This window comes from Artemia sp. Qi Xiang Cuo, chromosome 10 (assembly GCF_049724085.1).
Source record: "Artemia sp. Qi Xiang Cuo chromosome 10, ASM4972408v1, whole genome shotgun sequence".
Taxonomy (NCBI): domain Eukaryota; kingdom Metazoa; phylum Arthropoda; class Branchiopoda; order Anostraca; family Artemiidae; genus Artemia; species Artemia sp. Qi Xiang Cuo.
Window position 1 is genome coordinate 16931877 of NC_142803.1, and position 16806 is coordinate 16948682.

Sequence of the window (16806 nt, forward strand, 5' to 3'; positions counted from 1 at the left end):
TTTTCAGCACGGCTTCGGGGTCTAATTTCGAAGCTGCATCTTCCTGGACTATTGTTTTGTTTGTTTTCACCTTTGTTTCTGCAAATATGCCAGGATTTTCTAGAGTTTTCTAAAAGAGAGCTAAGGACCTTTGGAAACTGTTGCCGTTGATAAATAAGGTCGATTGTGGGCACAAGAACTACCGATTGTCGTAATAATATCGGAAGTTAATCCTCAATTTCCTTAAAGAGCACAAACTATGGCAGAGATGTCGTGAATGTATGGCAGAAAGGACTTCTCAAAAATATAAGGTAGTGGCTTGATAAGTAAATTGAGTTGGCAAAACAAGTGCATAAAGCACGCTAGCTCTACTTGCGTATATTTTAAAATCACAAAATGAGAAGATTAATTATTGAGGTAACAAGATAAATGAAAATAGATAAAGTTATGTGGTAGCACAGCGGGTTGACCTGAGCTGGGTCATACGGAACTCAGAGATCAAATCTGGCTGTAGCAACACATTATAGGGCCATCACAAAGACCTTAGTAGTCAAGAAGCGTCATTAACCCGACACACACATACACAAAGTAGATAACAAGACTAAACTGATAACCACTGAAAATTGATTGTCTCAACCAAAAAAGGATATTTTGATGAGAGTTATATAGATTACTGAAAACTTGGGCAGGTATAGGATACCAAAATATTCAAAACAATTTTTTCGTTATTAGCATAATCTAATATTCTGAGACAAAGAGAAATAAGGATAGCCTCATGACTAGAACTTTATTATATATCGCTTTAAGCGTTAGAATTTGAAATATATAATTTTCCCCCCTTCCTCCCTTCAAAGAACCAATAGTGCTTACAAATTAAAAATTGTTTTATATTTGAAATGCTTATAATCCTGTATGGATACAAAAAGAAAACCAAGGGGACAATCCCTATCAAGCTAGTAAAGATTGCTCCCGTGACATGATCTCAATTATATTATTAATTATATAATTCTCAATTAACAATTAACAATTGTCTATTCACTGTGCAAAATACAAAAAATATGTAAAGTAGGCCCAAATTTAAAGCAAATAGTCAATATTCTATTCGATTCGCCAACTCAAAATAATTGTCAAACAGTACGTTGGTAAACTATAAGTAATTAAGGAACAATTCGGCCCAATAGTAACCAAAACTCCAAAAACCTGAATTTGGAATAACAATAGATACATTAAAAAATCGATTTTTTTGCTGACTCCAAATATATATAATGCATCAAGTTCAATGTTACCTATTAAATGTTACGAGCCTGGGAACATTTGCCTGATTTAGTAAAGAAAACTGACCCGTTTCTGTGGATGTTTGAATTATGCAGGATTATCTTAGTTTTGATAAGATTTTTGAAGAAACTAAATTTGAGCTGGGAGTAAACTGGGGTCTGGGGATGCGACAGAGGTCTGGGAGGGTCAGTTGTTCCCCTGATTACCTCCCTGCTATTGGCAGAGAGTATGTGGCACTGTCAGGATAAGCACTGGCTAATTTTGATGCAGAGAAAAATCTGAAAGTAGTTTAGATGGCATGACAGTAAATCCATTCAGACAATTGCATTATTACTTGCTAAAACCTTTACTCTATGATTGTGAAAACATTGGGTCGAAATCTTCGTTAATTTTACAGCCTCCATCACCTCCCTTTCTCGTCGCAAAAAAATATAAACTTATCAGAACAAAACTTCTTTTTTGAAAGTATCCACTATTGACCTATACTACAGGCAGGGAGAAATACTACATTGTCATCTATTTTGTCTATTTTTTTTTTTTTTTTTTACTGAAATTGGCGAACTCTTATCTCTTTTGTGGCATAATTTGCTTTTTGATTTAGTATATCTTTACCTTTATCTTAGCAAATGGCTCACTTTTCAGCTTTCACTGTCAGATGTTTAGAGATGTGTTAGACTTTTTTTTTTAAATAGAAGGAACTTCTTTTTGATTTTTTAAATTATATAAATAGTTTTTTTTTTAATAAGACTGCAAAAACTATGTAGGCCTAACAAAATATTTCAGCTTCACGTCAGGAGCTGTTACCAGCAGAAAAAATGCACTAGACAAAACAGTATAAAAGGAATAAGATAAAGTAAGGTAAGTTTCTTATAAAACAGTTGGTCGTTGGGGAGGCTCATTTGATCTGAAATAGAAAAATCTAGCTTTCTTTTTATCAGTCAAATTGATCTGAGGGCAAGAAAGTAAACCACCAAACATAAGACAGAGCAGAGGCACATGTTTTCGACGAACTCATCGCTTACAAATACTTTCAAGTATTCTAATCACCTCATTTATTTTACGATTTTTATTTCCCTTGATTGAGAAAATTGACTCCAGCTTTGCCCCCCCCCCAGGATTTTGACAAAATTACGCCACTGTATTGGATTTCGAAATTAGCAGGCTTGGTATCCCCATTGCAGGTCCCAAAGAGAACCGGACTACGTGTCAAGGTCCCTATTTTAGTGAGAACCGATCACTGGAATTAGTAAACCACCAAAGTTCTATCTTAATGTAGATATCAGATACAAAAAAATAGTATCTCCAATCAACGCTCTTTACAAATATGATAATGAGTGACATAAAAATTACACCCCCCCCCCCTATTGCTAGGAGAATGCTTTAGGGTGTACTGGAAAGTTAGATGTTTTGGTTTAATTGACATTTTTTTATCATAATGAGCTATTAGCTCATGAAAGGTAAATAAAACAATGCAAAACGAGGATTATCCTTAATTACATTTTGAACCTTTCATCAATATTACCCTGATGATTCTCTCTTTGAGAATAACTTAGTAAACAGTTTTTGTAATTGTCTAAGGAGTGCGAAAATTTCTAAAGCGGCCTTCTGGCGCACCAGCAAAAAATTCAAAATAAAAAGCACAAAATGCTAAAATCATAGCTTTTATCCATCTGTTTCACAAGGCTTGAAAAGCAACCTTTCAAAAAAAAACTGGCAGAGAAAAACTGATGGAAAATGATTCGTTTTTCCATTCCCAAGTGTGTGCTGATAAGGTGAGACATTTATTTCGAAAATTTTTGCCGCAAGAAAATTTCTACAATAAGAACTTCAAGCTAAGATTTTTTTATGATCTTTTTTTAGTTTGCAAGTCCTGAACAACACGGCAGGGAAGTCCCTGACTTTCTTTATCGTTCAAATACCATCTTTAACTGCAGTCACTGCTCTACTCTAGAATTCGAGTAGGCTTAGCAATGCTGCCATGTAACCAAAGCATTTGTTCCAGGTAAGATACTAAATGTTTTCCTAAGCCACTTAATGCCAAATTACTCAGTCTTCTGGTGTTACTCTTTTGGCTCTACTTTAGCTCTGGATTATTCCTAAGAATAAGGAAGCTCGCCCATGTCATTCATATTCACAAGCCAATTAGGAACTCTACTCATTGATTTATATAGATCAATAAGTATCCTTACTTGCATTGGTAATGTCTAGAAGGACACTTCAAATAAAACCTATGACGCATAGTTGGAATCAAATCCACCTTAGCGATAAAAAGTATGGGTTCTAAAAAAACGCTCCACACTTGACAGATTGAATCTTTGATACCAGTAGAAGGTTGAACTTCTGTCCCAAGAATACGATAGTAGGCTCAGGTACCATATTTGGACATTGCGAATGCTTGTGATAGGGTTATGCATAAAAACGTAACATAACTAAAATAAAATAACATAACATAAAAGCATAAAAACATAACATAACTAACATAAAATAACATAACATAAAAGCATAAAAACATAACATAACTAACATAAAATAACATAACATAAAAGCATAAAAACATAACATAACTAACATAAAATAACATAACATAAAAGCATAAAAACATAACATAACTAACATAAAATAACATAACATAAAAGCATAAAAACATAACATAACTAACATAAAATAACATAACATAAAAGCATAAAAACATAACATAACTAACATAAAATAACATAACATAAAAGCATAAAAACATAACATAACTAACATAAAATAACATAACATAAAAGCATAAAAACATAACATAACTAACATAAAATAATATAACATAAAAGCATAAAAACATAACATAACTAACATAAAATAACATAACATAAAAGCATAAAAACATAACATAACTAACATAAAATAACATAACATAAAGGTTCCTTCACATTGAAACGTAAGAAATTACGTTATGTCGTTAAGTTACGTTACGTCTCTTAAGTTATGGAGCCCTTTTCACACTATTACGTCCACTTTCACATACAAACCCATAAGCCTCTACATAAAAATCCATAATTTCGTCACTATCAGCAGCAGCGGTTTTTTTTGAACTAGCAATATGTGGAACGGTGAAGACTCAAGCAGCTCTGATGATGAAATTTTGATGCTTTCTGCAGCTCTTTTGTGTGTAAAAGGAAAAAGCCCAAAGAAGAAAAAGAAAAGAGACTATTGGGTCAGACCTATTTTTACATCTGAAAACAGAGATGCATTTGGACAGTTGAACCTTCTACAAGACATGATTCTGTGTGATGATGAAGAAAAGTTTTTTAATTTTACCCGTTTTTCAAGAAGTGAATACCTTGACATATTTGAGCAAGTCAAAGATAAAATTCGGAAGCAGGATACAAACTTTCGAAGAGCTATTTCTCCTGAAGTCAAGCTGGCACTAACTTTGAGGTACCTGGCAACAGGAGCCTCCATGACTTCATTGCATTACGACTTCCGTCTGGGAATCTCTACAGTTAGTGGAATTCTAAGTGAAACTTTAAAGGCTGTTTTTGATAGTCTGTCACCAACTTACCTGCAACCACCCTCAAAAAGTTAAATGGAAAAAATTGCAGACGATTTTCTGAAGAAATACAAAATGCCAAATTGTGTAGGTGCAATAGATGGGAAGCACATAAGGATGCAGTGTCCAAACAAAGGTGGATCTCTGGACTTCAACTACAAAGGTTTCCATAGCCTTGTACTACTGGCTGTCTGTGATGCCAGTTATAAATTCAGCTTTACTGATGTAGGCGCCTATGGCAGTGAAAGCGATGGTGGCATATTTGCAAGATCAGATTTGGGAAAAGCCATTGAAAACGGAAGCATACAGTTTCCTGCAAACAAATTGCTACCAGGCTCAGATATAGCTTTTCCCCACTTCTTGATTGGTGATGAAGCGTTTCCACTGAAACCATACATAATGAGAGCATATCCTGGCAAAAAACTGAATGATCAACAGAGGATATTTAATTATCGATTAAACTCGGTCAGGAGGATAATAGAAAACAGTTTTGGGCTTCTATCACAAAGATTTCGCATATTTAGAACAGAGATAATAGCCCAGAGAGAAAAGTTTGTCAAATTGTGCAGACAGCAATCTGCCTTCACAATTTCCTTATTGTCAATAGAGGTGTCACTCCTGAAGGTAGCTCTTCAGCATCATCTGATGGCTTGGGAGATATACGCCTGGCCACTAGCAACCACAGCTCAAGACCTACCCGAAACCTACGAGACAAGTTGGCAGACTATTTCATGACTGAAGCTGGTTCAGTGAGAGGACAAATGCAGAGGGCATTTCAAGGCTCATTTTGATTAGTCCCGATATTTTACTTTTTTTTTTTCCTTTAATTAATTTTGTAAACTGTTTATGGATGACTGCAACAAAGAATTAAAGCAAAGAATAATCTCAGAAATGTTATTAACATTATTTCAATCTCGTTTACAAAAATATATATGAAAAAGGTAACTTTAATTACAAAAGAAGCTCATTCTGTATGCAATGTATTTTTCTTTCTATAATTCCTGATGATACTCAGAATCTCAAGTTGACAGTCCAGTTTGTCTTCCTGCGCCACTTGCTTGAAATGGGGTAAGATCGACTGAAGGAACATGAAATCTGGATCTGAAGTGGGACCACTTGTGTCATCTTTCTTTCTCTTTGAAGAAATTTTTTCAACAAGGTAGTTCTTCAGGGTTTCCTCTAGCTCACTGCTGTCTTCCTTCACTTTAGAAGAAGTACTGACTCCTGATCTCTTTCTCTTAACATGATGAACAGGACCAGGTGATACTGGGAATTCCTTTGGTAGGTTCTCCTCTTTCGACAAGTTAGCAGACCCTGGATCGCAACTTTCCTGTAATAAATCTTCTGGGGAATAAATAATGAAAGTACGTTCAATCTCTTTATCAGATTCTATTTCGGTAACTTCTCCTTGAGTATCACTTGAAGCATATGGCTGGATCTCGTCAGTATAATCAGTCATCATTGGCTTAGGTTGATTAACATTGCTGAAGGTTTTTCTATTTCTAGGCACAATCACATCTTTCAAAAAATCCATCGCAATCAGCATTTTTACCTCTCCCGGCTTTATGTCGACATCTGCTAGACCAGATCCACTTGGGGGTTTCAAGTTTTCTTGATCCTAGAATATCTTTCCCGAAGGCCGGTCCATCTTTTCATCAGGTCCTCAACTGCAATGAAAGAAATATCTGTAAAACAAGTAACAATTCAAACAATGCAGAGGTGTCATTTGCTGAAACCTTGGGAGGGACCAGGACCTGGAGCTTAGCCCTCCTATTTTTGGCCGCGAAGCGGCAGCAATTATAAAAATAGATCACTAAAAAGTGTATTATTCCTACATTTGCCTCTTAGACACCTATTTTAGAGAAGCAAATAACTTATAACAAATATCGTGCCGTGAGGTGTCTGAGTTTTCAAAAGTTCAGTATTAGGAAGTATCATTTTGTCTATTTTCTAATAAATGAACTGGATAAATCGCCTCCCCCTATAATCCTTCTTTAATAGTAATGTTAAATTTAAAACTGAGATCGATTTGGATTTTGTTGTAGTTAAATTGATTTTTCCACAAAAGTTGAGGGAAAACAATCTACTAATTGCTTACTGGGGTTATAGGCTAATAGACTTATTAAATAAACAGCAATAGGAAGCATCTTGCAATGAAAGACAACTTGGCCAGTTAGAGTGCTATGTAAAGTTTAATCCAATGGCAAAGGCCAGTTAGAGTGCTATGTAAAGTTTAGATATAACCACTAATCTTCTAGGAGCTATGGATACAATCTGGATTTGCAATTTGAAAAGCTTTGGCATAGGCTACTAAGTTTATTTTTTGCAAAACATTGATCTCCATGTTGATCTACTAAACTTAAAACTTGTCATTTATAGCATCATAAAGAAGTACAGAGCTACTCATTGTCTAAGCATGTTATTACTTTAGGGGCTTGAATTTATGCCACTGATGTTAATACCTATTTGTATTCAGAGTTGCATTATAATATAGTACAATATTGAAATCAGTGGTCACTTACAGAAGTTTAAAAAAAATCAATCAAATGGCAGCAATTTACTCTATCTTTAAAAGCCAGGGAGATAAAAGTGACATTTTGGCATGCAGATTTGCTTATAAGGTATTTTTGCTCTAGTATCCAATGGCAAAAAGACAAAATCCAAAGGCTGAGGGCAAATCTGTGATTTAGATATAACCACTAATCTTCTAGGAGCTATGGATACAATCTGGATTTGCAATTTGAAAAGCTTTGGCATAGGCTACTAAGTTTATTTATTGCAAAACATTGATCTCCATGTTGATCTACTAAACTTAAAACTTGTCATTTATAGCATCATAAAGAAGTACAGAGCTACTCATTGTCTAAGCATGTTATTACTTTAGGGGCTTGAATTTATGCCACTGATGTTAATACCTATTTGTATTCAGCGTTGCATTATAATATAGTACAATATTGAAATCAGTGGTCACTTACAGAAGTTTAAAAAAATCAATCAAATGGCAGCAATTTACTCTATCTTGAAAAGCCAGGGAGATAAAAGTGGCATTTTGGCATGCAGGTTTGCTTATAAGGTATTTTTGCTCTAGTATCCAAGGGCAAAAAGACAAAATACAAAGACTGAGGGCAAATCTGTGATTTCCATCACAGCTGAAAAAAAACTTTGGTAAAGGTGCAGTGTAGCTCCCCCTGCTAAAAACAGCTTATTTCTAAGGGTTTATTATTCTATCAATTGGGTTGTAAAGTTGATCAGATTGCAGCAAACATCCAGTAGAAGCAGAATGAAAACAACAGACTTCTTACTGTATATTGCAGTTCTATTTGTAGGGCCTCTGCACCCTATACTACAGGGGAGCTACACTGCACCTTTACCACCATAATAACTTTGGTAAAGGTGCAGTGTAGCTCCCCTGATAAAAACAGCTTATTTCTAAGGGTATATTATTCAATCAATTGGGTTGTAAAGTTGCACAGATTGCAGCAAACATCCAGTAGAAGCAGAATGCAAACAACACACTTCTTACTGTATATTGCAGTTCTATTTGTAGGGCCTCTGCACCTATACTACAGGGGGAGCTACACTGCACCTTTACCACCATAATAACTTTGGTAAAGGTGCAGTGTAGCTCCCCTGATAAAAACAGCTTATTTCTAAGGGTATATTATTCAATCAATTGGGTTGTAAAGTTGCACAGATTGCAGCAAACATCCAGTAGAAGCAGAATGCAAACAACAGACTTCTTACTGTATATTGCAGTTCTATTAGTAGTGCCTCTGCACCCTCTACTACAGGGGGAGCTACACTGCACCTTTAACACCATAATAACTTTGATCTATGATGGAATCACCTTCCAAGGCTCTTTTACTCGGCTTTAAAGGTACAAAGAGTACTAGCCTATGTAGATACTGAAACAAAGGAAATGAAAGGAAAACGAACATTATGTAGGTGGCAACCAGTCATAAAACTGGGGTTTCTACCTCCCCAAAAGCATTTCTTAAACCAGTTTTGCCTATGAAAAGTAGCAAAGAAACTTACCAAGAAAAGTTCTTCCACATTCTTTGTTGATTTTCTCAACAAATGAAGACCAAGCGTTTAGCTTCTTTGCAGAGTCCTTATAGTCCATCTGCTTTTTATCGTACAAAAAAGGACGTTGTTTGACAAAGTCAATTATTTTTTCATCAAGGGAGTCCATTTATCCCACAAAGCTTGAAACTTTTGCGTAACGTAACGTAAAAATAGAGCCCGACTCTATTTTCTATGTTCGTTAAGGTGCTTTCACATTGCTACGTCATGCCTTTCACACTGCCTTATGCGTCTTATGTAACCTTTCACATCAAGAAGTTACGTTATGTTTTGGTCGTTATGTTCTCTTACGTTCGACGTAACGTAGGATTTTTACATAGCATAACGAACATAGAAAATAGAGTCGGGCTCTATTTTTACGTTACGTTACGCAAAAGTTTCAAGCTTTGTGGGATAAATGGACTCCCTTGATGAAAAAATAATTGACTTTGTCAAACAACGTCCTTTTTTGTACGATAAAAAGCATATGGACTATAAGGACTCTGCAAAGAAGCTAAACGCTTGGTCTTCATTTGTTGAGAAAATCAACAAAGAATGTGGAAGAACTTTTCTTGGTAAGTTTCTTTGCTACTTTTCATAGGCAAAACTGGTTTAAGAAATGCTTTTGGGGGAGGTAGAAACCCCAGTTTTATGACTGGTTGCCACCTACATAATGTTCGTTTTCCTTTCATTTCCTTTGTTTCAGTATCTACATAGGCTAGTACTCTTTGTACCTTTAAAGCCTAGTAAAAGAGCCTTGGAAGGTGATTCCATCATAGCTCACAGTTATTATGGTGGTAAAGGTGCAGTGTAGCTCCCCTGTAGTATAGGGTGCAGAGGCCCTACAAATAGAACTGCAATATACAGTAAGAAGTGTGTTGTTTGCATTCTGCTTCTACTGGATGTTTGCTGCAATCTGTGCAACTTTACAACCCAATTGATTTAATAATATCCCCTTATAAATAAGCTTTTTTTATCAGGGGGAGCTACACTGCACCTTTACCAATTTTATTAAGGTGGTAATGGTGCTGTGTATCTCCCCCTGTAGTATATGGTGCAGAGGCCCTACAAATCGACATGCAAAATACAGTAAGAAGTGTGTTGTTTGCATTATGCTTCTACTGGATGTTTGCTGCAATCTGTGCAACTTTACAACCCAATTGATTGAATAATATACCCTTAGAAATAAGCTGTTTTTATCAGGGGGAGCTACACTGCACCTTTACCAAAGTTATTATGGTGGTAAAGGTGCAGTGTAGCTCCCCCTGTAGTATAGGGTGCCGAGGCCCGACAAAAAGAACTGCAAAATACAGTAACAAGTCTGTTGTTTTCATTCTGCTTCTACTGGATGTTTGCTGCAATCTGTGCAACTTTAAAACCCAATTGATTTAATAATATACACTTATAAATAAGCTTTTTTTATCAGGGGGAGCTAATCGGCACAATGACAACTTTTATTATGGTGGTAAAGGTGGTGTGTTGCTCCCCCGGTAGTTTAGGGTGGAGTGGCCCGAAAAATAGAACAACAAAAAAAAGTAAGTAGTGTGTTGTTTGCATTCTGCTTCTACTGGATGTTTGCTGCAATCTGTGCAACTTTACAACCCAATTGATTGAATAATATCCACAAATAAATCAGCTTTTTTTATCCGGGGGAGCTACACTGCACAATTAACATAGTTATTTGTGTGTTAAAGGTTAAGTGTAGCTCCCCCGGTAGAATAGGGTGCAGAGGCCCTACAAATAGAACATCAATATAAAGTAATAATTCTGTTGGTTGCATTCTGCTTCTACTGGATTTTTGCTGCAATCTGTGCAACTTTACAACCCAATTGATTTAATAATATACCCTTAGAAATAAGCTGTTTTTAGCAGGGGTAGCTACACTGCACCTTTACCAAAGTTTTTTTTCAGCTGTGATGGAAATCACAGATTTGCCCTCAGTCTTTGGATTTTGTCTTTTTTCCATTGGATACCAGAGCAAAAATACCTTATAAGCAAACCTGCATGCCAAAATGCCACTTTTATCTCCCTGGCTTTTCAAGATAGAGTAAATTGCTGCCATTTGATTGATTTTTTTAAACTTCTGTAAGTGACCACTGATTTCAATATTGTACTATATTATAATGCAACGCTGAATACAAATAGGTATTAACATCAGTGGCATAAATTCAAGCCCCTAAAGTAATAACATGCTTAGACAATGAGTAGCTCTGTACTTCTTTATGATGCTATAAATGACAAGTTTTAAGTTTAGTAGATCAACATGGAGATCAATGTTTTGCAATAAATAAACTTAGTAGCCTATGCCAAAGCTTTTCAAATTGCAAATCCAGATTGTATCCATAGCTCCTAGAAGATTAGTGGTTATATCTAAATCACAGATTTGCCCTCAGCCTTTGGATTTTGTCTTTTTGCCATTGGATACTAGAGCAAAAATACCTTATAAGCAAACCTGCATGCCAAAATGTCACTTTTATCTCCCTGGCTTTTCAAGATAGAGTAAATTGCTGCCCTTTGATTGATTTTTTTTAAACTTCTGTAAGTGACCACTGATTTCAATATTGTACTATAATATAATGCAACTCTGAATACAAATAGGTATTAACATCAGTGGCATAAATTCAAGCCCCTAAAGTAATAACATGCTTAGACAATGAGTAGCTCTGTACTTCTTTATGATGCTATAAATGACAAGTTTTAAGTTTAGTAGATCAACATGGAGATCAATGTTTTGCAATAAATAAACTTAGTAGCCTATGCCACAGCTTTTCAAATTGCAAATCCAGATTGTATCCATAGCTCCTAGAAGATTAGTGGTTATATCTAAACTTTACATAGCACTCTAACTGGCCTTTGCCATTGGATTAAACTTTACATAGCACTCTAACTGGCCAAGTTGTCTTTCATTGCAAGATGCTTCCTATTGCTGTTTATTTAATAAGTCTATTAGCCTATAACCCCAGTAAGCAATTAGTAGATTGTTTTCCCTCAACTTTTGTGTAAAAATCAATTTAACTACAACAAAATCCAAATCGATCTCAGTTTTAAATTTAACATTACTATTAAAGAAGGATTATAGGGGGAGGCGATTTATCCAGTTCATTTATTAGAAAATAGACAAAATGATACTTCCTAATACTGAACTTTTGAAAACTCAGACACCTCACGGCACGATATTTGTTATAAGTTATTTGCTTCTCTAAAATAGGTGTCTAAGAGGCACATGTAGGAATAATACACTTTTTAGTGATCTATTTTTATAATTGTTGCCGCTTCGCGGCCAAAAATAGGAGGGCTAAGCTCCAGGTCCTGGTCCCTCCCAAGGTTTCAGCAAATGACACCTCTGCATTGTTTGAATTGTTACTTGTTTTACAGATATTTCTTTCATTGCAGTTGAGGACCTGATGAAAAGATGGACCGGCCTTCGGGAAAGATATTCTAGGATCAAGAAAAACTTGAAACCCCCAAGTGGATCTGGTCTAGCAGATGTCGACATAAAGCCGGGAGAGGTAAAAATGCTGATTGCGATGGATTTTTTGAAAGATGTGATTGTGCCTAGAAATAGAAAAACCTTCAGCAATGTTAATCAACCTAAGCCAATGATGACTGATTATACTGACGAGATCCAGCCATATGCTTCAAGTGATACTCAAGGAGAAGTTACCGAAATAGAATCTGATAAAGAGATTGAACGTACTTTCATTATTTATTCCCCAGAAGATTTATTACAGGAAAGTTGCGATCCAGGGTCTGCTAACTTGTCGAAAGAGGAGAACCTACCAAAGGAATTCCCAGTATCACCTCGTCCTGTTCATCATGTTAAGATAAAGAGATCAGGAGTCAGTACTTCTTCTAAAGTGAAGGAAGACAGCAGTGAGCTAGAGGAAACCCTGAAGAACTACCTTGTTGAAAAAATTTCTTCAAAGAGAAAGAAAGATGACACAAGTGGTCCCACTTCAGATCCAGATTTCATGTTCCTTCAGTCGATCTTACCCCATTTCAAGCAAGTGGCGCAGGAAGACAAACTGGACTGTCAACTTGAGATTCTGAGTATCATCAGGAATTATAGAAAGAAAAATACATTGCATACAGAATGAGCTTCTTTTGTAATTAAAGTTACCTTTTTCATATATATTTTTGTAAACGAGATTGAAATAATGTTAATAACCTTTCTGAGATTATTCTTTGCTTTAATTCTTTGTTGCAGTCATCCATAAACAGTTTACAAAATTAATTAAAGGAAAAAAAAAAGTAAAATATCGGGACTAATCAAAATGAGCCTTGAAATGCCCTCTGCATTTGTCCTCTCACTGAACCAGCTTCAGTCATGAAATAGTCTGCCAACTTGTCTCGTAGGTTTCGGGTAGGTCTTGAGCTGTGGTTGCTAGTGGCCAGGCGTATATCTCCCAAGCCATCAGATGATGCTGAAGAGCTACCTTCAGGAGTGACACCTCTATTGACAATAAGGAAATTGTGAAGGCAGATTGCTGTCTGCACAATTTGACAAACTTTTTCTCTCTGGGCTATTATCTCTGTTCTAAATATGCGAAATCTTTGTGATAGAAGCCCAAAACTGTTTTCTATTATCCTCCTGACCGAGTTTAATCGATAATTAAATATCCTCTGTTGATCATTCAGTTTTTTGCCAGGATACGCTCTCATTATGTATGGTTTCAGTGAAAACGCTTCATCACCAATCAAGAAGTGGGGAAAAGCTATATCTGAGCCTGGTAGCAATTTGTTTGCAGGAAACTGTATGCTTCCGTTTTCAATGGCTTTTCCCAAATCTGATCTTGCAAATATGCCACCATCGCTTTCACTGCCATAGGCGCCTACATCAGTAAAGCTGAATTTATAACTGGCATCACAGACAGCCAGTAGTACAAGGCTATGGAAACCTTTGTAGTTGAAGTCCAGAGATCCACCTTTGTTTGGACACTGCATCCTTATGTGCTTCCCATCTATTGCACCTACACAATTTGGCATTTTGTATTTCTTCAGAAAATCGTCTGCAATTTTTTCCATTTGACTTTTTGAGGGTGGTTGCAGGTAAGTTGGTGACAGACTATCAAAAACAGCCTTTAAAGTTTCACTTAGAATTCCACTAACTGTAGAGAGTCCCAGACGGAAGTCGTAATGCAATGAAGTCATGGAGGCTCCTGTTGCCAGGTACCTCAAAGTTAGTGCCAGCTTGACTTCAGGAGAAATAGCTCTTCGAAAGTTTGTATCCTGCTTCCGAATTTTATCTTTGACTTGATCAAATATGTCAAGGTATTCACTTCTTGAAAAACGGGTAAAATTAAAAAACTTTTCTTCATCATCACACAGAATCATGTCTTGTAGAAGGTTCAACTGTCCAAATGCATCTCTGTTTTCAGATGTAAAAATAGGTCTCACCCAATAGTCTCTTTTCTTTTTCTTCTTTGGGCTGTTTCCTTTTACACACAAAAGAGCTGCAGAAAGCATCAAAATTTCATCATCAGAGCTGCTTGAGTCTTCACCATTCCACATATTGCTAGTTAAAAAAAAACCGCTGCTGCTGATAGTGACGAAATTATGGATTTTTATGTAGAGGCTTATGGGTTTGTATGTGAAAGTGGACGTAATAGTGTGAAAAGGGCTCCATAACTTAAGAGACGTAACGTAACTTAACGACATAACGTAATTTCTTACGTTTCAATGTGAAGGAACCTTTATGCTATGTAAAAAATCCTACGTTACGTCGAACGTAAGAGAACATAACGACCAAAACATAACGTAACTTCTTGATGTGAAAGGTTACATAAGACGCATAAGGCAGTGTGAAAGGCATGACGTAGCAATGTGAAAGCACCTTAACATAACATAACATAACTAACATAAAATAACTTAACATAAAAGCATAAAAACATAACATAACTAACATAAAATAACATAACATAAAAGTATAAAAACATAACATAACTAACATAAAATAACATAACATAAAAGCATAAAAGCATAAACATAACTCTATCCAAGAATACTTCATTTGGTCCATTAAATATTTGTCCCTTTTATGGGCGAACCAATCCTTCAGAGAGAAAAAAAAAAAATAACCCTCTCATCCCAGACCCCCGGCATAAAATTTTGAGTCATTCTTATACAGACCTCCCTAATACGTCATACAATTTTTAAAATAAGATCATGGAATTTATGGTCGTCTGTTTAAGCCTATCCCTAGAATCACACTTTTTCTGGGGTATATTAACAGCATATAACTTATTATCATTTTCATTAACGTTATCGTTGCATAGGAAGACCCTGTAGAAGCTTCCCTACACCTAAAATAGGATTTCCTGGATATGAAAAGAAATGGTGTGAGGCATGGATGGTTAATTTCAATGCATCTAAGAATAAATAACTACCAATCAGCCAATTGAAGAACTCGTGTTTGCCTTTCGATTTTATTTTCATTGGTCTCTCTCTTTCGGTTTTGTTTCTTCCCAAACCTACTTTGGGTTGCACACCAAGGTTGGGTTTTGCCTCCTGCACAAGAACTGTAGAGGTATCTAGACAGTGCGGTCATCCATCAGCTAGAGTCTCAGCGCGTATAAAAGCTCCTCCCATTTCCTTTGTTTAAGTGCTTCATTGTAAATTTCTCATTTCCTCAATTATTTTTGAAAAATTGAGTGAGCTTGTATTGTTTATGATTGTGGAAGCAGAAAGAAAGGGGGTGTCCCGGCGAAGTGGTTCGCTGCTGTCCCATCTCACAGGTATGGCTTAAGACTTATAGTGTACTTGCTAAGTCAAAGGTTCGTGAAAATTTGGAAAAAAGTGTGAAAGTTTGTCCACAGAGGCAGTTTGATGCGCTCTTTTGAATGAGACTGGAACACAAGCGATCCGACCACCTTGAGAGGGGTAAACAGGGGGTAAAAGCCACCCAAACGGGGGAAAAGCAAATAAAATAAAATATTTTTTTCCTATTTTAGCTTGATATTCGGTGTGTATACTCGGTATTAGTCAGAAATTGAAGCAGAGTGATGGGAAAGTTCTTGGATTGTCCCACCATCAAAGGGAGGGGTGGGTTGGGGGTGAAATTCACCTAACAGGGAGGAAATGCGAAATATTTGTTTTTGCCAATTTCAAATTGGTATTTGTTTTTTTTATTCAATCTTATATAGTCACCGATTTAATGCCATGGCGAAAGTTCATTGGATGTCCTGGGAGGGGGGAAACAGAGGTAAATATTTCCCCCGGGGAAAATTCTAAAAAAGGGAAATTTCTGATCTGCTGTCTCTAAGTTTTTTTCTCGCCATTTCAGGAGGCATTCTCAAGATCGATTGGTACAGTATTACATCCTAAATCCTGGGTAGAGGAAAGAGGGGAAACTGGGGGGGGGGCAGGGGAAAATGCTCAACTGAGTTTCTTTTCAGTTTTGGTTGCGGCGGTTATGATGACTCTACTGGGAGTAGGTGACAAACACTGGACAAAGGAAACCGGATGGGACAGCTGTGACACGCAAAACTACGACTGGCTCACCCCCTCGTTTCCCCTCCTTTAAGAGTCAAATGCACTACTATAACTTTCGTTTAAAGATATGACTTTAGTCACTGAAGGAAGGAACGAAGAGAGGTAAAAATAAGAAGAAAAGAAAAGTTGTACGGACTTGGTTCCCTGGTTCAGCAGCTTATTCGTTGCTGGCTTCAGATCTGTAGCACGCTCCATTACAGGCACACAGATCAGTACTCGGCAGTGAAGCCTTCATGTACTAGAATGATGGCTTGCAGGATTTATTGCAGGCACATTTGACCAGTTCATTGCACGCCTTGGAAGCCTCGGGTAACGTCGTCCAGACAGGATGCCACTCATCATTTACGAGCTTCTATCCAAATTCAAAGAGGTAAGAAGGATTCTGAATGGGGTAGCTCTCTTCCCGAAATTCGGCCAGCCTAAAAGTGTGCATGTCTGGTGCTGAAGAAGGGCGACAGATATTG

General features: G+C 36.5%; 2 protein-coding genes and 1 long non-coding RNA gene across 3 annotated transcripts; 2 read left to right on the forward strand and 1 right to left on the reverse strand.

The window, feature by feature from the left end:
* Positions 1-4222: 4222 nt before the first annotated feature.
* Positions 4223-4825, forward strand: LOC148947518 (uncharacterized). The gene has a single exon (XM_089095922.1). The coding sequence runs from the start codon at positions 4340-4342 to the stop codon at positions 4823-4825; it is 486 nt and encodes a 161-aa protein (XP_088952048.1). The 5' UTR covers positions 4223-4339.
* Positions 4826-6391: 1566 nt separating this feature from the next.
* LOC148947519 (uncharacterized) lies at positions 6392-9050 on the reverse strand. The gene is made up of 2 exons (XR_016142367.1): positions 8825-9050; positions 6392-6456 (listed from the first exon to the last, which is right to left on the reverse strand). It is a non-coding gene; the product is annotated as an uncharacterized LOC148947519 (long non-coding RNA).
* A 219-nt stretch (positions 9051-9269) lies between these two features.
* Positions 9270-13068, forward strand: LOC148947520 (uncharacterized). The gene is made up of 3 exons (XM_089095923.1): positions 9270-9426; positions 12245-12854; positions 13059-13068. The coding sequence occupies exons 1-3, from the start codon at positions 9270-9272 to the stop codon at positions 13066-13068; spliced, it is 777 nt and encodes a 258-aa protein (XP_088952049.1).
* Positions 13069-16806: the final 3738 nt, after the last annotated feature.

Excerpts from the sequence above, each read along its gene's own strand:
- LOC148947518 (XM_089095922.1), top strand. The coding sequence starts at position 4,340 with ATGTGGAACGGTGAAGACTCAAGCAGCTCTGATGATGAAATTTTGATG.
- LOC148947520 (XM_089095923.1), top strand. The coding sequence starts at position 9,270 with ATGGACTCCCTTGATGAAAAAATAATTGACTTTGTCAAACAACGTCCT. Across the intron at positions 9,427-12,244 it reads ATGTGGAAGAACTTTTCTTG|TTGAGGACCTGATGAAAAGA; the intron begins GTAAGTTTCTTT and ends CTTTCATTGCAG.